Consider the following 24,204-nt stretch of genomic DNA (forward strand, 5'->3'; position numbering starts at 1 on the left):
ATGTGATGTTGACGATGGTAAAATAGTAGTAAATTTCTTTGGGGACTATTTTGTCATGCAACGTCCACCATAAATTGATTTAAAAAATATTTTTTAGACCAAAACTATTATAAAACAGTGTCTCAGTCATCAGGCAGTGAATTCATAACCATTTCATGTAGTAACTTTCTGTGAGGGAGCTTTTAGAGGTGGACGTCTGGTTCCTATCACCACCACTGTGAACAATTCTGACTCTAGAGTTACATCAACATTTTTTTTATAGAATATCCAGATAATGTAAAGGTTTTTTGTTCAGCACCAAACGTCCAAATCAAGAAGCATTTAGGAGCCGTTCTTTTTTCAGAGTATGATATGAATGTGTTATATAAATTTAACTGGAGATCCTCTGTGGTTTATGTGTGTGGTACTGACCTCCTGCGGCCCTGGCAGCCTGTTTGGAAGTTTCCACAATGCGAGAGACTTTCTCTGCGCGGGTCTTTTCTTCTGATGCCAGGATGTCAGACCTGGCGTACACAGTCCTGCCCGACGTGGGTGGCAGCTGAGATTAAAATCAAAATCAGTGAAAATCAGCGCCGTCGTACCACAAAGAACGATACTATCATTTATGAACATTCCACTCAGTGTTTATGCTGCTGCAGCTGAAAAGGGTCAGTTAGGTTCACCTGACTGGAGCAGAGCAGACTAAGGACATATTAGGACATATTAATAATATCAAACCTAACAATTCATAGTGGATGTGAAATAATTTATAGTAATTGATCATTTATAGTAGGTACTGAATGATTTGTACTACATACTGAATAATTCATACTAGATACTCAATAATTCATAGTGGATACTGAATAATTCATAGTGGATACTGAATAATTCGTAGTAGATACTGAATAATTCATAGTGGATGCTGAAAAACTCATAGTAGCAGCTGAATAAATTATAGTAGATGCTGAATAAATTACAGCAGATTCTGAATAATTCATAGTACATACTGAAAAATTAATATTGGATACTGAATAAATTATAGTAGTTACTGAATAAATATTAATTTTGTAGTAGTTAATGAAAAATAAGCCTGCAGTTTAAGAGCAGAAAGGGCATATTAAGGACATATTAAAACATTAATGACATATCAAAGAGATAAAGGATGTTTTACTAATGTTTTGGAGCTCTCTGTTTCTAGAGACGTAGTGAACTCCTCCCCTGAGCTCTGAGAGTGAGACAGCGAGGGAGGCGGAGAGCTCCGAGCTAAACTCTCCTCTTCCCTCTCCACATCACTGTCCATACTGGTGGTGTCCAGACTGAACCTACACACACAGAACGAAAGAGCCTGAGAACACACTGCAAACCCCTCCTTAATAACTGTTATACACTGTGTTCTTTATGTAGGAGTCTGAGTAAGAGTGAAATTGAAAAGGTCTGTTATGGGGTGTTGTGGCTGGTCAGTGTGCTGCTGTTTGGGCATGTCATTCCTGCAGTGTGTGTTGAGTATATATTAAGTAGTTCCTCATTCTCACAGCATCATACATCAGACTGAGTGAACACATAGCAGCCAACAGCTCAGCCGAACTCGCCGAAACCCACCAATAATTCATAGCAGATACTGAACAATTTACAGTAGATACTGAATAATTCATAATAGATACTAATTCATAGTAGATACTGAATAATTTATGGTAGATACTGAATACTTCTTAGTAGATACTGAAAAATTCATAGTAGTTACTGAATAATTCATAGTAGTTACTGAATAATTCATAGTAGTTAGTGAATTATTCATATAAGTTATTAGATAATTCACCCTGCTGTTCTTTCATACAATGTAAAGCATTCTTGAACATGGAAAAAGAGCCGTATAAATTAAAAAGAAAAGAAATAAAAAATAAAAAAACATCTTTCCTAATGAATGATAGCCCCTCGATTCTCACCTCCTCCCCAAGCCCACTGGAGAAAGTGGGACGTCCCAACTGTGCCTGCGAGAAGTGGACATCGACCTGACCAATATGGGTAAAGTTTCTAGATCTAAATCCATCTCCTGTGGTGCTGTAGGTTCATCTGCACACACGGTGGAATCTGCAGTGAGTGCAGGCTCAGTCACCTCACCCTGTTCACACAGCAGGTTCATGGTGCTGAGTGTCGGTGAGACAGTGAGGTCGCACTGTGTGTGGGACGGGCTGCAGGGTGGTGGGGCGTAGAGGACCAGAGCGGGGCGGAGCTGTGGTTTACACGTGGGGGGAAATAAAACGGGCAGGGGGGTCTCAGAGAGGCTGGGGCTGGCCTGCAGATCTCTGAAATACTCAGAGTCTTTCAGAGAGGAGTTCAAATCCAACAGGTCATCCACGCTGCTCTCAAAATCACTCTCAACCAGACAGTAATTCTGAAACAGAGACATAGAAAAGGTCTGAATAATTCATGGTAGTTGCTGAACAATTTACAATAGTTACAGAATAATTCACAGTAGATACTGAATAATTCATAGTAGATACCGAATAATTCATAGCGGATACTGAATAATTCATAGTAGATACTGAATAATTCATAGTAGATACTGAATAATTCATAGTACATACTGAGTAATTCATAGTAGTTACTGAATAATTCATAGTAGATACTGAATAATTCATAGTAGATACCGAATAATTCATAGCGGATACTGAATAATTCATAGTAGATACTGAATAATTCATAGTAGATACTGAATAATTCATAGTACATACTGAGTAATTCATAGTAATTACTGAATAATTCATAGTAGTTACTGAATAATTCATAGTAGATACTGAATAATTCTTTGTAGTAGTGTAGTTGTAGTGCAGGCGTAGTTTTGGTCTCAGTGGTGTTGGGGGTGAGGACTGTGAAGTTAGAGGTAACATTAGCTAAAAAAGTCACCACAGTTTACTGTTTATCTGATACTGCACAGCTGTAACACTAACGTCAGTGCTGACAGAATGGATTATCCTCTCATCAAATGATTTCAAATCAAATTCTTCAATTTCAGCTCAACAATTCTGAATACTACAAAAATGTTCATCTTCATCATAATATTATTGAGCCAGTAATGATACATGTTTTCTGAGACTTCACTCCTCCCAGTGAGAGTACTGAAATAGGTGAAGCATAAATATGGAAATGGGTGAAGGGTAACTATGGATATGAGTGTAGCGTAACCATGGAAATGGATGTAATGTATCTATGAAACGAGTGTAGTGTGACTATGGAAACAGGTGTAGAGTAGCTATGGAAATGGGTGTAGTGTAACTGTGGAAATGGGTGTAGAGTAACTATAGCGCTGTAGAAGCTCACCTTGTCCTCTGGGGTGCCGCTGAAGAAGAATCCCTCAGCGATGGAGGTCGGAGACAGAGATGAAGAGGAGCCGGTGCTGGAGGTCGGTCTGATCGGCTGCGTGCATGGCTTACACTCCGAGCCTGCAAAACAACCGGCGCCGTTATTTCTGCCCTCATAAAGTCAGTAAACGTCAATAGACCCAGCTTATCTCTGATTTTACCCAGTTTCAAAACATTTAATCAAAGCTCTTTACTAATTAGGAATGGAAGTGCAGTCTTGAGGCAAAGCAGCCGGAGCGTAAACATTACCCGCTCGATCTGTTATAACGTGGAAGCAGCAGTTTATTTAAGAGTCCTCACTATCTACTGTTTGTTATAGGAAATGAGCGCTGGCGGCTCTAGCAGCTCTCCAGCCCAACACAGCTGTGAACTCATGTGTGGACGCGTGGGTGGTTGGAGGTTTTGCCCACCGGCTGCACTCTAAAAGCTTCCGCAGCTCACATGACGGTGTAACTGACGGCTACTGTGTGACTGTCCCTCACACATGATGTAGGCCTAACGACTTTTGAAGGAATAGTTTGGAATCAAATTCGCACCGTCCACCCCTCCCCTCACCCCAAATAAGATCAATCAGCTGAGCTGGCATGGTTGGTGTCTGAAGTTTGCTTGTTATATTATACATAATTACATGTATGTATCATGTATTAATATCACACACACACAGGCTCAAAAAAAGAAAAACACCTCCATCACCAAGTTTTGACAGTTTTCTTTGACTACTCTTTCAATGTGCTCACAATCACCAGTCCGAAGTGCAAACCACATTATAAAGTTTCCGCCATACGATGCATGCAATTACACATTTCCACCAGAGAGGTCTCCAAATCCCCAAATCTTAGATAGTGTAGCTTTAACTGCAACTGTCAAAAATTATACAAAAACTGAACTTTAAAAATAAATGAAGTGTAGTAAAGTTAATGTTTTATTTCTATATACAGTTAGAATATAGTCTACATATAGTCAGGGAACATAACTGTACCATAATCCATTGAAATGATATTTTCTAAGTTGTACTGACTCCACACACCCCGTCTTGTCTCCAGGCTTTTTATTTTATTGTTCTGTTTTAAAACTATACATAATTTTATAACTATATTTCATTTTAAAATTATATATAATTATACGTGTATACTATCTATTAATATCACACACACAGACTCAAAAAAAGAAAGATACCTCCTTCACCAAGTTTTAACAGAGTTTTCTTTGACTACTCTTTCAATGTGCTCACAATTATCAGTTTGAAGTGCAAACCATGTTATAAATGTTCCTCCACACGATGCATGCAATTACATATTTCCACCAGAGAGGTCTCCAAATTCTCAAATCTTACATAGTGTAGCTTTGACTGCAACTGTCAGAAATAATACAAAAACTGAACTTTTAAAATAAATGAAGTGTAGTAAAGTCCTATGTGTGCTTATTTTACAGTGGAGCTTGTTTTTTATGTTGTTTTTTTTCTATATTTTTTTTAAAAATGTGCAGTTTCAGGTTTAAGCCCACCCCTCTTTCCCTACGTACTGTCTAAGTGCTAGGTAGCGTTTTGACCCTGTCTGAATGGGTTACTGATAGCATATCAATGAATGTTCAATCAGTGGCATAATTCAGTCACAAACACTACTTATTACTAATTTAACTACTAATTTGCATTAAGGGGACATTCCCATGACAACTAATGGCTGTTTTGGGGGTGTGTCACTAAAACACAAGCGATGTTAGTGGCCATGTTTTTAACTTCAGCTAACATTATAATATCCCACATTTTGAAAACATACTTTTGTCAACCCTTATATCCTTTCGATGTGTGTTTGAGTGTTGAATCTCAGCTGATGTGACTCCAGTGCCTTTGGGTGACACAAGCTGTTTCTGCCCCACATACCAATCAGATTATTATTATCAGCCCATTTGCATAAACTTTGTCCAGAAAGAGAGCGAGCAGAGAAATCAGAGAATGCATCACCAGTTTGAACGCTTTCACACTGTCAGGTGTTGTTCATTCTTAAAATGAATGAGTGTTTTAGGTTGAATTAGGGGCCAGTCAGCCTGTATGACCTCCTGACCTCTAGAATCAGGCCTTTTAGAATTAGCTATAGCCGCTAGCAGACAGTGTGAGTGGTGTTATGTAAAAGACGTGTCCAGAACTGAATAAGGAGAGCTTTACTGCAGCACTGGGGAAGTCACTCTGTGTGCAGACTTCATAATGTCGATGATGAGGGTGACATGAAGGAGGACACAAAGCAGACCCCCATAAGCCCCGCCCACAGTGGGCCTCCAGGGCCGCTGCCAAAGCCGGCTCACTTTAAACAGTACATGAACATTAGCCCAGAGTAGATCTTTTCAGACGTAAATCAGCGCCGGGCTCCAGACGGATGACAATGTCCCACAGGGGAGTTTGTTTGTATCATAATATGTAAACCACATCTCCGCCATGATGCCTGTGATGCGCCAATAGCCTTTTATGGTTGGCTCCTGACACCATACGTTACTGCTGCGAAAGGCTAAACAGAAAGACCTCTCGGGCTTTTACAAGCACACGCTCAGCTCACCGTCCTCTGTGGAGATGGACACTGGTCTAGGACCGGCTAAATCCAGACATTTCAGTCTGTTACAACTGCAACTTGCTGACTTGAGAGGCTGAAAGTAAACAAGGCCTTTACAACTAACAGTACCAGCCACATATTTATCCATGGGAAGGTTTCCTTACTTATAAAATGGAAAGTTCCGGTGTTAAGATCTGATTGGATGAGCCACATTCAAAACAACTTTACGGTGAATTCTATACTAACAGGTGAAATGATTATCTATTGTGCTGTTCATGGAATACTCTCTCACTGATGTGTTGCCTGGCAACCATAACCTACTGTTATCGAACTTTATAGCAAGGGGTAAAAATTGTTTATTTTCATGTATTAATAATAAATGAAATTCAGACAATAAACTTCAAAACTCAGTCAAAAAACAATACATTCTTTATAGTAATGCCAAATCTACCCCATAGGATTTATAATATCATGTTAGCGCTGAGCTAACGATGGTGTAAATTAAATGTTTTGGCTGTTGTAGATTAAACACAGACGTCTGAAGCTTGTAAAAGACAAAGCACAGAGCTGCCTCCGCTGTTTTACATTTCTAACAACTGTCTCCTGCTTAGACTACGGCTCGTATTCACACTCGGTGACGTATCTAGAACCTCCAGAGGGACTACAGTGACGTGTTCTCTTGATGAAACTGGTCCCATGCATTGTGAATCAAAATGTGATGGTTTAATTGCTACTTCATTGTCTCATCAACAAACCCTACAGGGCTGCTATAAAAACACTCCTGTCTGTGGACAGAAGATCGTCTTTGTTTTGTTCAGTTCCCTGTTGTGTGGATGACATTTGGTGTTTTGCTCTGTGTTTATACTAATACTATTGTTTGTTTGTGGAAAGGAAGAAAAAAATAGAGCAAGAAAGGAAGGAAAGAAGAAAATAAAGGAAGGAATTGAGGACGAAACGGAGAGAAATAAATGCAGCAATTAAGAAAAGGAAGAAAGAAATAAAGAAAGAAGCAAAGAAAGAAACATAGTAGTCGAGGTGGTGAAGCCATAAAAAGGCGGAGAGCGAAATCAGTGCACAGTAGAAACACTTTAAACAAGCTCAGCCAATCAGCTTCAAACACAAGATGACATCATCAGCTGGAATTCAAACTGCGAGACGACTTCACCACAAAAACCTGTAGAGAAATTATTATAACCTTAAATATTCCGCATAAAATTGATCAAAAGTCATTGTGTAAAACTGACAGCACATTCCTTACAGCCGAGTCCGAACAGAGTCTGTACGTTAAGCGGTTATTAACTGTTTTAGGAGAAAACAAAATAGAAAAAAATATAAAAACAGGGATGACGATGTTGTAAAAACTCTATTATAAAACAGATAGTTCTGGTCCTAAAATCTGATTGGCTGAGCTGCGTTCGAAGCATTTGTAAAACCCACGATATACGCGCACCTCTGACGCCTCACAGTGACTGAATTGCGTATCACTGCGCCGCAGCACGGAAAAACTCTTGTGCTGTTGATGGATTATTCTTTGACTCTCATGCTGATTGCACGGAGCACCGAGTGCACTGATGAAGTAAGAACCTGTTTTTTTGTTTAAACTGAGAGGCTGACAACTTAACTAGAACTAGGCTGGTCAGCTAGCTAACAGGCTAAAAGAGCCAACATCCTAAACAACTCCATCATTAATATCACAGGTTTGACTTGAAGTACTTACAGTATGATTCACTGTAAAACTGCAGTATAAAAGTCAAAATAATGTCACTTGAATGTCTTACACACTTCAAACGTTCATGTTTCAGTCAGGAGTCGTATTAAACCCAGGCTGAATCCCAAACGGCTCTGTATTCCCTAAATAGCGTTTAGAAATTGTAGCCTCTACAACCAAATAGTGCATCATTTATCGAGTGTGGATGTGTCTGAATCCCAAATGACTGTTTCTTAGCTGTATTTTGCTCTGTTGGGCTGCAGGATCCAGTATTTAAACTCCTACGTAGTGCACTATGTAGGGAGCAGGGAGCCATTTGAGATTCAGACCCAGCGAGAAAAGAGGGCGCCGCTGGATTGGTCCTAAATAAGACTCGTGGTGGTGATTTGGTGACCAATAAGTACTTATAAAGTTAGGTTTTTGCATTAAACAGTGCTGTGTTATCATATAGTCATTGTTATACGACAAAATCTTTAAAAAAATCATGAAACGGCCGCAATATACAGTGATGGGCGACCGATTCTCCTCATTCAGTCCATGGTTGCTTGGCAACAATACCATACTCTAAAGGAACTACATTTCTTGGCGGAATACTTGTTCATGTTGATTATTATTAATAATAACATAAATTATTTTCTGAAAAAAGTCATGTGTTTTATCCTATTTTATGTTGGCCGTCATTTTATAAAAGCAATAAGCCACCTGAGGCTGTAAAATCACAGCAACCCACAGCCTCTCGTGGCTAATAGCTTTAATAGCTTTAACATTACAGTGATGTTCCCGATCTAAAGGTACTGAGTCTGTGAGGGTCCCATCGCAGTGACAGCGTTTGTGCACCAAACACACACCCACTACTGCACCTCACTGATAGAACCGTTTACTTCAAAACTGCAGCACGTTCTCATCACACGACTGCCACGCCCAACAGAGACGACCCAGCGTTCAGTACGACTCTGACTGTATCCGACAGCGCGCGGTCTGATGGTCGTGAGAGCTGAGCGCTAGTTCTCTCTGCAGTGTTTAACCGCAGCTGCTTGCCTGACGCATGACCAGCAACATCAACATCAGCGCCAAAGCACAAGGGTGTCATCAGGTCAGAGCTGGTGTCCAACCACAGCAGCCTGACCACACACTCACACTCCTGCACTGTATGAGCAGCAGCTTCAGCGCTCGCAGCACGGGCAGAGTGAGAAAACACTTCCTTTACATGCAGTTCACACTTCACACTGCCCTGAAACAGAAACCGAACATGTGCAGCTCAGTGTGGAACACAGCCAGCAGGAACAGACACTTTTTTGCACGTTTGTTTTTGTTATCGAATCAACTTCCAGCACATGTAGCCACTTCACATTTACTCACATAATGTCTTTTATAATATAATAGTATGTACACTGCATCTCCATCTGCAGCGGGAAACCATGTCACATGTTTCAGGGCTTAAAAAGATGCTTAAGATATTAGTCACAGCTCCAAAAGTCAGTGTGTACATTTACACAATTGACCTAAGATTAAATAACACTTTTCACTTATGATTTCTGATTTTTCTCTCTTTTAATCTTGTTTCATAGTCGCTCTGCATCTGTAAAACAGCTCATCACAATTTTCAACAGCTGAGAAACTTTTTTTTAATATAAAACAATATTTTTATGAGGTTTAAATTAGGAATTTGTATAAAACAGATTCATGTTTACTTTTTATATCATTAACATTATAATACATTAAAAATATGTATTTTATTTAAAAATTTGTCACAGAGATTTTGGTCACTGGTGTTATCAGGATTTTTATTTTACATTTTAACACAGTATTTTCAGCTCTATTAAACTGCCTCTTTGGGTCGAGGCTCGTCAGAGAGGAAGCAGCTCAAGGCATGAGAAGGTGAGTCACACTCGCTCACTATATTTCATTAATTTATTAATAATTTTGTTTATCAGGCAGGACATAACTTCTATGTGTCATCAGTGTTTTGTGCTTTAATAGCTGGGTAATTAATATTTTGTCAAAATAATGCCATATTATCATTTTTATTACTGATTTAAAATTTTTAGAGTCAGTTAGTTTACAAAATCCTGGTCACTGGTGTTACACCAAATTCATACAACACCAGTGACTGTAAAATATGTTTGGAGTTAGGCTCTCCTTTCTGCATATATGATAATATGAGATGTTAATGTACATATTAAGATTATTTAGTTTTGGGATGAAAGAAATTGATTTTTTTAAAAAGTATCCACCTGAATTCCCACTCCAGATGAAGAATGACCCACATATGCATGAATGAACACAAGAAAAGTATTCAGACACTATATTTAAATGACAAATGTAAACACGATGCTTTCCTACACACTTTAGTGCACAATTTCTGTTTAACAAACTGGAAAAAATACAAAATATAAGTGTGCTGTATCTTTTGCACAGGCCACAGTTAATTCTTTCGCCCAGTATATTAATTTTAGCACACAGACACACACACACATTATCTAAGCCGCTTATCATCCTGGGTCGCGGGGGGAAGCTGAAGCCTATCTCAGCAGTCATTGGGTGGAAGGCAGGAAACACCCTGGACAGGTCGCCAGTCTGTCACAGGGCAGACAGACCGACATATATACACACACACACACATTCACACTCACACCTAGGGGCAATTTGGCATCTCCAATCAGCCTGACTGCATGTCTTTAGACTGCGGGAGGAAACCCACACAGACACGGGGAGAACATGCAAACTCCCCACAGAGAGGACCCTGGTAACCCGGCTGGGGATTCGAACCCAGGCCCTTTTTGCAGCTCTACCCAAATGAAATTCACTGAAATGTGCAGAAGTGAGTCCTCTGTAGAGCAGGAGTGTCAAACTCAACCACTAAAAGCGCCATATTTAAAAACCTCAACAAATCCACGGGCCAGAAAACGTCGACGTTTTTATTTCATTTCTAATTCACATTTTGTTATAAACTGAAATGACCATTGTTTATTCAAAATACACCAAATTATCAAAAACAAAATATAGGCACTTGTAGTAGACCTTGAAAATATTGCATGAATTCTTGAAATATTCAAAATGTAAACGTCCCCAGGAGCTCAGTCTTTTAAACCTGCCTGTCTGATGGAACTAGACACCTGGCATCTTCTCTTTGCTGCAAGTTCATTAAGACTTGGGCTCAGTTTCTGAGCCGCTGAGCTGAGTGTTTGGTGTTTATACTGGTTGAAATGCAGCTGAACTGCAATTACAGTGTTTGTTGATATGACTGGTGTGGAACTGTGTAGAATTGTATAGAATTGAGGTGTAAATGCTGACCCATAGATTGTTGTTGGCGTAGGAGAGGCAGAGCACACATTACATTGCAGTGCATGCTGGGTACTGTAGTGCAGCGCATTGTGAAATGGGCTGATATTAATAGAAAATGAAAACACTTTTGTGGGCCAGATAGGATTGCGTCACGGGCCTGATCTGGCGTGTTGTGTTCAACACACGGGCTGTAGAGGATGTGTTAACTTATTAGCACTTACAAAATCAACAAATCATGTGATTTGACCAGGGGCGCCCACTGTGCACACGTTTTTATCTCCAAAAACAAAAACTTCACAGGAGAAGGAGAAACATTCTTCACATTCAATGTAAGTTAATGTGATAAGATTTTATTCAACATCAGTTTGAACTACCTCTGTTGGTTAAATGTCCTGAAATTCAAGCACATGACCAGCAAACACAGCTTTGGACAGCTGTTCACACATAAAATCATCATATTTTTCATTAAAACACAAAAAAATACTTAACTGCGGAAAATATGACGATTCTTAATGTTCCACACTGATTTTCAGACTTTTACTTCAAAACAATGGGATCTAACTGCTTACTGTGGTCATGATGGACAGGGATGCAGCCTCACTTCCTGCTCTAAAATGCAGAGGCGTGGCTAAAACAAGGCTCCGCCTACTCTTTGGCTGTATCTGAAATGTCATAAACGCTGCCGACTCGTACAGTATTCTGAGGCAGTGAGGCACCCAAAGACATTTGGAGTCAGTAAGACAGAAACTGGACATGAGTAAGTAGGTTAGCCCCACAGATATTTGTAAACTATCACAATGGAACTTTGCAACAGCGACACGGAAGTGATTTCAAACTAAAACTTACAAATAAATAAAGAGAGAAAAACTACAGAAAATTAAGACAACAGGAAAACTAGGAAACTAAAAAAATAACAAAACTGTGACTTAAAGATCGAGATATTTAGGAAATAGGACAAAATTTGAGAATAAGAAAGTAACTAACTAACTAAGAAAAGAAAACTAACAAAACAACTGTAAACTTTAGGCTTAAAGATTACAGAGGAACTTAAGAAAACTAAGGAAACATGGGAAACTTTGGAGAACCAGCACAAAGACTAAGAAACTTAAACTTAAAAATGTAAAATATATTATTATAAAAATGTAAAGATTAGTTAGAATCTTAGAATCTTAAGAAGACTGAGATAAACTTCAGAAACCTGGGAAGAGAAGGTCTTAAGGATAAAGAAGTTCAGTAAACGTAGGAAATCTGAGAAAAAAATAAGAAAAATGTAGGAAAAGTTAGACTAAGCAGCTTAGAAACACTAAGTAAAGGAAAAACTAGGAGACTCAGGAAAATTAAGAAGCAGCAAAACTAAGTAAAAACTAAGGGAAATTTAGGAAAACTATGATATTTAGGAAATTTAGAAATATTTATGATATTTAGGAAACAGGAAAACTAAGAAAAAACTAAAGCTTAATAAGCTGAGAAAAACTACTGGAGAGTTTAGTAAAGTTTTTTAGTTTAGTAAAACTATGAAAAATAAAGTTAACTAAATTTAGGAAAACTGATTAAGAAAAAGATTAAGAAATATACTAAACCCCAGAAAAAAAACAGGCAAAAGGCTAACTCAAGAAAACGAAGACGTAAAGACCAAGAAAGCAGAAGAGACAGTCCAGAATGTCCCACTCAAAGCCGGAGACAGAAAGATCCATTTAGTTTGTTTCTACCTCTTTTGAAGGACCATCGTTTCATCCAGAGTTTGGAGAAGGAAGGCCAGGAGTTGTTGAGTGGCGAATCAGCCATGAAGAAGAAAAAGAGAACTTACAAAGAAAACATTCAAACAGGAGAACAGAGGAGAGATCAACACACAGCTCAGAGCAGGAGAACAACCGGCTCAGAGAACATACAGCACTCAGAGAGAGAGAGAGAGAGAGAGAGAGAGAAAGAGAGAGAGGAAGGAGAGGGAGAGAGGGAGAAGGGGGGGGGGAGAGAGAGAAATAAAGAGGGGAGAGGGAGAGAAAGAAGGGGGAGGGAGTGAGAGAGAGAGAGAGAAGGGGAGAGAGAAAGGGGGAGAGAGAGAGAGAAAGGGAGAGAGAAGGGGGGAGAGAGCTAGAAAGGGAGAAAGAGAGAAAGGAGGGAGAGAGCGCGAGAGAGAAGGGGAGAGAGAGAGAGAGAAGAGGGAGAGAGAAAGGAGGGAGAGAGTAAGGGGAGAGAGTGAGAAAGGGAGAGAGAGAGAGAAAGGAGGGAGAGGGAGATAGAGAGAGAATAGAGAAGGTGAGGGGAGAGAGAAAGAGGAGGAGAGAGGTAAGAGGGAAGGGAAAGAGGAGGAGAAAAAGAGAGGAGGAAAGAGAAAGTAAGAAAAAAGAGATAGAAATAGAGAGACAGATATGTGGGAAAGAGGGGGAAATGAAAGAGAGAAAGGGGCAGGAATTAGAATATTCATTGTGGATGAGTATGAGGATGAGTATCAAAGGCTGCAGGGTTCAGAAGCATGTGAAGTGGAGAAGGAGAAGAGAGGGGTTTGGAGAGGAGTGGAAGAGGAGAGGACTTAAGATAGAGGAGAGGAGAGCAGGAGGAGTGGAGGAGAGTAGAGAAGAAGGTGAGGAGAGGAGCGGAGTAGAAGAGGAGTGGAGAGGAGGAGAGGAGAGGAGCAGAGTAGGAGAGGAGAGGAGGTGTGGAGAGGAGAGGAGTGGAAGGAAGGAAAAGAGTGGAGGAGAGGAGTGAAGGAGGTGAGGAGGAGGAAGACTGAAGGAGGAGGCGAGGAGAGGGGTTTGGAGAGGACAAGAGCATGTGAGGAGAGGAGCAGAGAGGAGAGGAGAGGAGAGGAAGAGGAGAGGAGTAGGAGTGGTGAGGAGAGGAGAGGAGGAGGAGACGAGAAGAGGAGAGGTGAGGAGAAGAAAGGAGAGGAGAAGAGAGGAGGAGGTCAGGGGAGGAAGAGAGGAGAGGAAAGGAGAACAGAGGAGAGAAGAGGAAAGGAGAACAGAGGAGAGGAGAGGAGAGGAGAGGAGGAGGGGTTTGACAGAATGAGGACAGGACACTCAGTAATTGAGAATAAAGGGGTTTGGCTGAGCTGCAGTGTAAACTGGCCTGTTGGCTGATTGGGAGTCGTTTCTCTGAATCTGAGGAAACTGCAGCTGTGATTCAGCTGTATTTGCTGAATTTAACATATTGAAATATTATACATTAAAAAACACAAATGTGGCCTCAGCAAACGTTTATAGTTTGTTTTATTTTTTCCAAAACGTTAAACTCTGTAAATAAATAAAAACCGAACACTAATATTGCAGAAATATTGCCCTATTTAAGCACGCTGTCTGTACAGGGGGTGTGTGTGTGTGTGTGTGTGTGTGTGTGTGTGTGTGTGTATGATGAACTAAGAGAGCTGTAGAATGAGCTGTAAAAGATTCTATAATGACTCAGAAAGCTATAGAACAGATCTTAAGGCAGATAACATACTGTAAATAGGTTATATTATTTATCAGTTAATAACTTAAATATAAAAAATAACCTTTCAATGTCTAGTTTAAAAGATGTATATTTAAGATGTATACGTATATACATTTAGAGTTATTACTGTATATAAAATAACAGACTATTGCGACAGATGAATTCATGCTCTTACACTTTTACCAAATTTAATGCTGAAGCTCAACAGTTGTTTATTTTTAACTTTCAATTTACTAAAAATGCATTTTCTTTTGAAATCCTCAAGCTTTGCGGATCCAAACGCAGAATTATCTGTCATGCTATTCTCAATCTGAACCGAACTGAATGTGGTCAGTCTGAGGTCAGAGACATCCACTCCTGCTGTGGTCAGAGAGTAAAAATACAGTCATTTCACCTTTTATACACACAGCATAAGAGGAACTGTGATTAACTGAAGCCTGAAGCTGGATTCGACTGATTCCTGCTGGAGCGTCTGTGTGTTTATGGAAGACGAGCTCCAGCGTTACAGACACTGATACTGATCTCTAAACGACTGCGTGCAAACCAAAAGAGAAAATGAACTTCTGCTCAAACAACAAAGAGAAGCAGAAAAAGAAAACCAGCACGCGAAGCTCAGAAGAGTCACCAAAAAAACCCAGATTTGCACCGAAATGTAATGAATCAGTAACGACACGCTTGGTGTCTGACGTTTACTTCTTTATTTTAGAAAATATAATGTAGCTAACAAGTAACAAGTGAGGGAAGCCTTGGTGGGTGACATAAACTTCTATTACACACCGGGATGAAGAGATAAAAGGTATAGAACTGCAAAAAAGATAACACACATATACAAAACAAGAAAACAAACACACCAAGATGTCTTTACAGCCCTTTAGTCACATCCACAGTGTTATTATTCAGCGTGAGACGCACTGCAGTTCGATTTCCTGTAATGCATAAGCGAGTTCAATGGTTTTAATACAGGGGTGTCAAACTCAACCAGTAAAAGAGGCCATATTAAAAAATCTCAACAAATCTGTGGGCCAGAAAAAAAAATGTTTTTATTAATTTTTAATTAATGCTGTTCTGTAACCCGAACTGGCCATTGTTTATTCAAATTATGCAAAAACTTCAACGGTAAAATAAAGGCCTTTGTAGTAAACATTAAAATTTTACATAAAAACTATTGAAATATTCAGAATTTAAATGTTCCCAGGTATTCAGTCTTTTAATCCCACCTATTTGCTTGAAGTAGACACCTGACATCCTTTCTTTGCTGCAACTTCATTAAGACTTGGGCCCAGTTTCTATGCTCTATGTGTTTAGTTTGGTTGAACTGCAGTTAGCATGTTTGGTAATGTGACTGGTGTGATATTTGTGTAGAATTGTGGTGTAACCACTGTCCCACAGATTGCTTTTAGGGTAGGGGAATTGGAGCACACATTACGTTGCAGTGCATGCTGGGGACTGTAGGGCAGAGCATTATGAAACAGGCTAATATTAACAGTAAATTAAAATATTTGTCAGGCCTTGTGTTTATTAAAACACATGGGTTTTAACATTCAAATTATACCAAGTCGTATCTTTTTCAAGCAGCAAAGTGAAATAGCAGCTTCAGTGTATCATCCTTTTAGGCTTGGATCTTCTAGCCAGCTCACTATAACAGCTTTTAGTATTTGTTTATTTTACAGTTCCTGTATGCTATATATTCACTGTTGGTGAGAACAATGCTCTGAAGTTAGTATGCTAATATTTATGACCACTCTTGTTTCTGTGCTCTTTTGACACCAGTGTCGCTCAGTTTTTGAGATGCGGCGCTGCCACAAACCCCCCTCGGCCTGTTTGACCCCCTTTCTCAGTTTCATGTCCGCTGACTTTATCGCTGGTCTAATTTTCCTCTGAAAGGCGCAGTTATTAATTTACACCACCGTCTTATCGTCTGTCAGATCAGCTGATTTCTTTAAACTGCTCTCTCTGATGGCTAGTAGCTTAGCTAGTTGTGCTAATGCTAACACTGTAGCTCATTTGTAACATCTACACGCTTAAAAAGATGGTTCTTCAAGGGTTCTTTAGTAAAGGGAATTGTTCTGTTTAGGACCATAAGTTCTAAATAGACCCATTTCATGCAAAAATGGTTCTTCAGATCGATGGAGACGGTTGTTTTGTTTTGAAAAATGGTTCTAAAGAGCACCAAAAAGGGCTCAGCTATAGTTATGATGTCAAGCTTGTATACAATAGCAGAACCCTTTGTGGTGCTATATAGGACTATTTTCAAAAAGGTTCTACACAGAACCATATGCAACCCCGCTGAAAAAAGACCTTTAGAACCATTAGGATTAAAACCTGATGGTTTTGCTTTTTAATCTGTTCTTTTCTGATGGCTAGTAGCTTCCTAGCTAGCTAGCTAGCTAATGCTGTAGCTCGTTTGTAACATGTACATTTAAAAAAAGATGGTTCTTTAGTAAAGAAAATGGTTCTATATAGAACCATGAACACCCAGTGAACCCTCTGCAGGATTAAAGGGTTCTTTGCATCATGAAATGGTTATTCAGATTGATGGAGAATGTGCTGTAGATGGTTCTACATAGAACCTTTTGGAAAAGGGTTCTATATAGCACCAAAAAGGGTTCTTGTACCAGGCTTCACACTGTAACAATAGAAGAACCCTTTTTGGTGCTATATAGAACCTATTACAAAAATTGTTCTATATAGAACCATCTACAGCACATTCTCCATCAATCTGAAGAACCATTTCACCATGCAAAGAACCATTTAAGCATAAAATGGTTCTATACAGAACTTAGGGTTCTAAATAGAACCGCTGACTTTACTAAAGAACCCTTGAATAATATCTTTAATTTGACCTAATGTTAAGTAACGTATTTGAAGTTGGCCTAGCTAGGTATTGTACTAAAATATAAATCATTGTTTACTATTTTCACACTCGAGGCAAAGTTTATTAGCTGGAGTTCGTGAAATGTTTCGTGGAGTCGACTCCTCAACTGATTCAAAGCTATAGTGGAAATTAAACTTAAAAAAGCAGTTTGAGTCGCTAGAAATCACAGTGATATGATATAAATGTGTCGTCTTTATATCTGTGATGAGTTAGCACGCTGGGATGATGTGAGTCAGTCGACAGAGTCGAAAAGTCAAAGAGTCGAGCATTTCGAATCTCTGAGTCGTCGACTCCAACGCATGAGAGTCGAAGAATCGATTCTTTCGGAGTCGACTCCACATCACCCGGAGAACGCTGAAACCAAACAACACCCGTCTGCAGTCGTGTTCAGTCAAAACGAGACCCGTCAGCCATCAAATTTTCACCGCAGAATGTAAGCGAGCAAACTGTTAAAATACGCGAGTAGCTCCTAAAAAAAAAGGTGTCGACTGAAAAAGGTGAGTAAACGAATCCATGCGTTTCACTGCGTCCATAAAAAATTCGTTTTAATTTCTTTTTTGCCTCCAAAATCTAAAAATGTCAGGTTGTGCAACTGTCCAACCATAATTGTTGACTAAGTAAACTATCAAAAAGGTAATTTAGTTACATAAAATTCTAAATAAAATAGTTTGGCATGATTGTATGTTTGAAATCTTTGAATTAAAAACCATGTTGCGAAATACTGTTAAAATATAAGTTTAAAAGTACACAACTCACTGAAACACTTTTGTTCCCAAGTTCTTACTTTCTCAAACGTCAGGCAGCACAACCAAAAACAAGGGGCTTTTATTTTGATGTACTTTTACCAAAGAAGGGGCAAGGTATTGCATCCTAAAGAGAAGCCCTAGTGACCTTCATGGTGCAATGCCAAGGTCAGTATGCCTTTACAAGGTCAGTAGGACAAATTTAGTAAAAAATGTGATTTGAGTCGTGATTAAAACAGTTCAGTTTACCATGTCAGGGGGTCTGACCTCAGGAGAACCATGAAAATGTGGTATTATTGTAATAATGTTTATTCATTTGAAAAAATGTAAGTATAAACTCAAGCTGAAGGACAAAGATTTCTACGGATGTCTACATAGATGCGTCTTTAATTTGAAATTAGTCTGAAAAGTCAGGTGGCGCAACCAGTCAGTCAGATGGAGCAACCAGACCAGCACAGTTTAATAACTGAAAGAGACAATTAAAAGCTTTGATTACACTCATTATATTCAATATATAAAATGCCCATTACAGAAGAAAAACTGATACACCAAACATTTACTGCCATTGACGCATCAGCACCATTATGGCGAGTGCGCAGCCAGCTAACATGGGTTTATGTGTGTTTACCCTCTTTTATATTCCTGATTACATTAGCCTTGTAGCTCCAGCGCTAAATGTAAAGAAGTAAACTTCAAACACCAAAACATGTCTTGGATAGTTGACTCCAAGTTAGATCTTTCTTCAAACTTCAAACTAATTTATTTAATGCAAAACAACAGCACTGAGCAGAACTTTATCATCTTTATACGGTGAATTTTAGTTGCTTGAAACCTACATGAAACTTTACCTTATGCAACTTCAGTAATATGTCATGTAAAACGTCCTGCAACTCATTTGAAACTCAGCCGCAGTGGTTGCAAATGTCTCATGGAACAAGTTTTATGAAACAGCCAGTCAAAATGCAGATAACGCATCACATGATCATGTCCAATGACCATTTCAGACGAGTGATTGCAGATGGCGTCAGCTCAGAGGAGGCTGACTTTATGCAAGTTTGGAGTTTTTAATTTTGTCAGTGAACTGAGGGACGATGGGAAGCAAATGAATGTTTCTCAGTGCTTATGCTGGTCTAGTGCTGGTTTAGCTGGTCACCCTCCATGGTCATGCTGGTTGACCAGCATACTAGCAATTAAAATACAGCCTTTGCTGGCTTTGCTGGTGACCAGCCAGCCTGTTTTTTCTAGCAGGATAGCTAAGCTAACGGTAACATGCTAAACTCTTCTCTATTTTCAGTAGCCAGTCTTTCACCCACAGTCGTTTAGCCATTAGTTTTTCTTCATCAAGCTCATTGAGACGTACTAGTCAGAGACGTTATAAACGAGGAGACCAGTCACTGGTTGAAATATGAATGGGACACATCTCACAGTGAAAGCAGCGTTTTACAGTAGAAATAAATGTAGCGTCATTATGCTGGTAGTGAACTATGCTGCTGACACAGCTGCCTAAAAACCATAGAAACGGACCTTAAACAGAAGTTAGGACCCTGTTGGGGTTCATCCTAAAGTTAGGACAGTATTTAGGAGGTTTAGTGTAGTTAGGATGTTTGTGTGATGCTGTTTTCTTATCTGGAGTTCATGATGAGATTATGAAGTTAGGAACGGTTATTCTCGAATAGCTACTCTCCGAAATTCAGTTCCAACTAAATTCGTCATGGTGACTAATCAGATAAAGTTTCAGACATAGCAAATTTCTGTGAAATGGCCAACGGTCTTGTATGGCTCAAAATAACTGCCCAGCGGCGCTGCAACGATGGCCACTGAGTGAACAGACTTTCCTATAAGGACTTTGTACTAGTGCAGCCATGGTTCTCATTCTGCTGTCTGATATAGTAAATATTCATATGTAGATAGATTACATGACACAAGCTTGTGTGCAATTTTGTTCTTGAATTGCACCAACACTAATTAGGTTGCAGGCAACTCAAAACATGCAACTAGTTGCATAAAAGTTTCACTGTGTAAAGCCAGCTTCACAGTTTAGCCTCACTGGGCCGTTAGTTAGGCTGCACTTGGCTACCCAAGCAACAACATGTGCTTGCACAGTTCCTTAATCTTTGCTGGCAGAGAGTGAAGCAACAGTAGCTCGAGGGAGAAACTTTTTCATGCTGTTTTATCACCGATTGTGCTGTTATGAGTTGAATGCTGCTAGTGCTGACAGGTACTGCAAACAAAATATCATGATATTGATAGTATCAGATATGGAAATTAATAATCTCTTCCTGACTGCTGCTACTGTATGCTAAAGGAATGCAAACCTGACTTAACTTGCTCAGACTGGGCAGTAAGGACGACACGATATGGATGAAATATTAGTGTTGCAATAATATTGCTACATACTGCAGTTGCACCATGCTGTGTCTAGCAGGGCAAACACTGATGGATCAGTGTGACGTGATTCAAGGTTGTCCTGCATTATTTTTGTAAGAAAATAACAGACGTTTGTTTGGATTACGACCTGATTTAGTAAAATTCAGAAACTGTGATTGGTCACAGCACACAGTAAACAAACACCGTGATTGGTTAGAGGACTCATTTGCATACTGCAGCCTTCTGCGAGATCAGTACTGCAAGGGCAGATATCATGGTACGATAACAAGTGGTACAGTATGCAGCCTGACTGTTTTGTTCTGTTTTCTTGTTTTAAAATGATGGCAGAGGAAATATTACACAATACTGTAAGTGCTTGCCAGACAGAAAGAACATTCACAGAAAGGAAACCCGCTGTTTATTGATTTTCAATGGATTTTTCTAACAATTATTTTTTGTTATGCATCAGCAGGCCTGTAGTAAACAGTTCCATTTACTCAGTTCCATGTGCTCTAGCACAACTTTGATATATCTGAGTTTTTTCAAATGATACTTTTAGTTCTGCTCAAGAACATTAGCGAGTAAAGTCATCTATTTTTTACATTAATTTCAGTCATTAACATTAAATATTTCTCTTTATCGGGTTTAATTTCATTCTGTTGTGTTGGTTCAGCTCATGTTCTCTATTTGGTGCTTGTGCATTTAATTTTAGGCCAAAAAGAGAAGAACAGGAGCCATATGAACTTGGGTTCCTTCGCTGAAAGATGCTGGATGCAGAGGGTAGAGGGTTCTATAGAGGAACACTTCAAGGGGAACTTCACCAACTTTTCATATTTTCAGCATAATTAAATGGTTAAGATGTTAACAGAATCGTTCAGAGTGGTTTGGTGTGAAACTCTCTGTTCCAGAGAAACTTACTGAGTCAGAGTTGTTCACAGTGGTGGTAATAGGAACCAGATGTCCACCTCTAAATGCTACCACACAGAAAGTTACTACAGGAAATGGTTATGAACTCACTTGCCTGATTCTGAGGCAATCTTTTACAAAAATGTTTAGAAGATTTTGGCTTTTACCATATTTTATTGCTGCATTCATGGTGGAGAGATACATTCAGGGTGTTGTGAGGCAAAATAGTCCCCATATTTGTTCAGATTTTCCAGTTTTACCATCATCAGTAAATAAAATGTCTATATTTGTGTTGTAGTCATGGTGACCCCTGGTTCCACCACTGTAATGAGATCTGAATGACTCTGTTTACATCATTCACAACTGAACTACACAGGAATTTTGACAACATCAGAATTCCCCTTATAGTATTTAAAGTAGCTGCTACTTTTGCTCATTTACTCTGGTTTACGCAGTCATTATTTCATTAAAATAATGTTATTGTTTAGGATATTTTAAAGGATATTCTAATTTCTCTTTATATCAATGTGGCTTAAACTTAGAATGATTGCACCGATATACCGAAATAGACGACATATCGGACAGTACATGAACCCTACTGCTTTATCTAATGGAGATGCTCTCAGACTGTGTATCGTTGCTGTCCAAAAACAATGTGTATCTCCAAAATGGTCACTTTACACAAGAAGGTAAAAAACGGTCTAAACTGTTAAGGTAAGTTAGTGTAGAGATTTTACTCCAGGTGATTTTGAAGCATTTCTATTGGTCCATTCCACTTTGCATTCACACAATGCAAAGGACGCTTTGCTCAAATGATAGAAAAATAATAGAAATAATAGAAAAATAAAAGTTAAAAAAATTGAGGTATATATCCTTTTTTTCAACAGAGATGATATGAACGCAACAGAACAGTACACAGTGTATGGATGTTGTAAGAGCTGATAGAAAAAAAGCAGAAAAAAGTACTCACCCTTTTTTAGGCAGGTCCAATGATCAGTAATCCACAAACAAACAAACAAAAAACAGAAAAACAGAGTTTTTTTTTTAGAAATAAGCTCCAGTTCCAGAGTCAGTGTTCTGGATGGTCCTCTCCGCCAGCAGAAAACTGAAAAGCTGGCAGACGGCCGCAGTTTTTAAGCCCTGATCCTCCACCAGCTTCCTTTTATCCACAGACAGAAACACGGACGGCGCTCAGAGCCACAGTCTTCAGTCCTGATTCAGCAGCTGGAGCTCTGGGGGGCTTAAAGAGGAGCAGGGGGGCTGAGGAGCGGAGCAGCAGGTGTCTGTATGTGAGCTGCTGAAAGCTCTCAGTTGTTCTGGGGTGAAGCGGAACTCGCTGGTGTTTGAGGTGGTGAAACAGGTCATGAGCGCGAATGTTAGCAGTGCTGTCCCTGCAGAAAAGAGGAAGTTAGCGGCCTCATATCGAGATCTGCTGCAAACTACAGTCAACAACTACACTCTCAAAAAGGTTCTTTCTTTAGTAAAAACAAGGGTTCTATGTAGAACCATAAACACTCAAAGTGCGATTTGCATGCTTAAATGGTTCTTTGAATGGTGAAGCCTTCAGATTGACGGAGAAGTTGTTGTATATATTTTTGAAAATGGTTCTATTTTAACAATAAAAGAACCTTTTTGAAAAAGGTTCTATATAGAATCATGTACAACATCTTCTCCATCAATCTGAAGAACCATTTCACCATGGAAAGAACCATTGTCTTTAAAAAAGAACCCTTGAAGAACCATCTGTAAAGATGTGCATTCAAAAAAGACCTCATATCAAGATCTGCTGCAAACTACAATCAGCAACTACACTCTTAAAAAGGATGGTTCTTTAAGGGTTCTTTAGTAAAGACAATGGTTCTATGTAGAATCATAAAAACTTAAAGTATGATTTGCATGCTTAAACGGTTCTTTGCATGGTGAAATGTTCTTTAGATCGATGGAGAATGTGCTGTATATTTTTGAAAATGGTTCTGTTTAGCACCAAAAAGGGTTGACCACGTCAAGCTTGTAACAATAAAAGAACCCTTTTCATAAAGGTTCTATGTAGAATCATGTACAACATCTTCTCCATCAATCTGAAGAACCATTTCACTATGCAAAGAACCGTTTAAGCATGCAAATCATTCTTTAAATGTTTATGGTTCTACATAGAACCATTGTTTTTACTAAAGAACCCCCTTGACTGCAGACTTTTTTTTTTCAATTTTCACAGTTGGACCTTAAATCCACTGCTGTACCTTTGAGGGAACATTTACACTGTTTGTACCTTGATGAACGAAAAATGTTCCTGCACAGAACCTTTATTTCTAACAGTGCGCAGGCAGCAGGGCCTCGAGACAGCCATGCTCAGTGTAGACACGGCCGCTGTGTTTCAGCAGCGACGTGAAAATGTGGGACAGCATTTTTATTGTGTTATTATAGTGTTTATTTTTACTATTAATGTTTAGTGTTTATTTTGTGCCTATTTAATTCACACATTTCCTGTTTACTGTCTATTTAATGTTATTGCTACACCATGGGGTCTGAGAGTAACACAGTTTCTGTATGTCCTGTACATATTGTAGTATTGACAATAAAGCTGACTTGACTTGACTTGACTTGAAATCAAAAACATCTTTAAAAAAACAAGGTTGAATTTTGTTTTTAAAGTTTTTTTTTTAGTGTGGGCGTTTGAGACAGACACCTCCCCATAGAAAAGCCCCTGTAAATGATGATTTTATGTATATTTATCTTATTATTATCTCTATTAATGCCTTTATAATGGATTTAAATAGATTATTTAATGTAAGCCTTGTTAATATCTAAGGTCTGAATGCCAAATAGTTTCTTTAAAAAGGTTTTTATTTTAATGTGGGACTGCAGTTTGAGCTAATTCAGTAGAGCGGCCCATATAAGGCACATCGCAGTGTCCAGTTTATCCGTAAAGAGCCGGAGTGGCTGCAGCTTTTCATTCCAGTCAGGCAGGAGATCCTGATTCTGCTTGTCATGAGATTCTGAGCTGTTGGAATGA

The 24,204-nt window shown here is 39.1% G+C and overlaps 1 protein-coding gene across 2 annotated transcripts in view; it reads right to left on the reverse strand.

The window, feature by feature from the left end:
* arhgef18b (rho/rac guanine nucleotide exchange factor (GEF) 18b) overlaps positions 1 to 12,821 on the reverse strand; it is an 83,658-nt gene extending 70,837 nt beyond the window's left edge. For both annotated transcript variants that reach the window (XM_036586429.1, XM_036586428.1), the window contains exons 1-5: positions 12,581 to 12,821; positions 3,298 to 3,419; positions 1,923 to 2,371; positions 1,151 to 1,301; positions 412 to 538 (exon numbers count right to left, since the gene is read on the reverse strand). In XM_036586429.1, coding sequence (XP_036442322.1) covers positions 412 to 538; positions 1,151 to 1,301; positions 1,923 to 2,371; positions 3,298 to 3,419; positions 12,581 to 12,656 — 925 coding nt within the window. In that variant the 5' untranslated portion in view covers positions 12,657 to 12,821. The remainder of the gene's footprint in view (positions 1 to 411; positions 539 to 1,150; positions 1,302 to 1,922; positions 2,372 to 3,297; positions 3,420 to 12,580) is intronic.
* Between the last annotated feature and the right edge of the window lie 11,383 nt (positions 12,822 to 24,204).

The sequence above is a fragment of the Colossoma macropomum genome, unplaced genomic scaffold (genome assembly GCF_904425465.1).
Source record: "Colossoma macropomum unplaced genomic scaffold, Colossoma_macropomum, whole genome shotgun sequence".
In the NCBI taxonomy this organism is placed as follows: domain Eukaryota; kingdom Metazoa; phylum Chordata; class Actinopteri; order Characiformes; family Serrasalmidae; genus Colossoma; species Colossoma macropomum.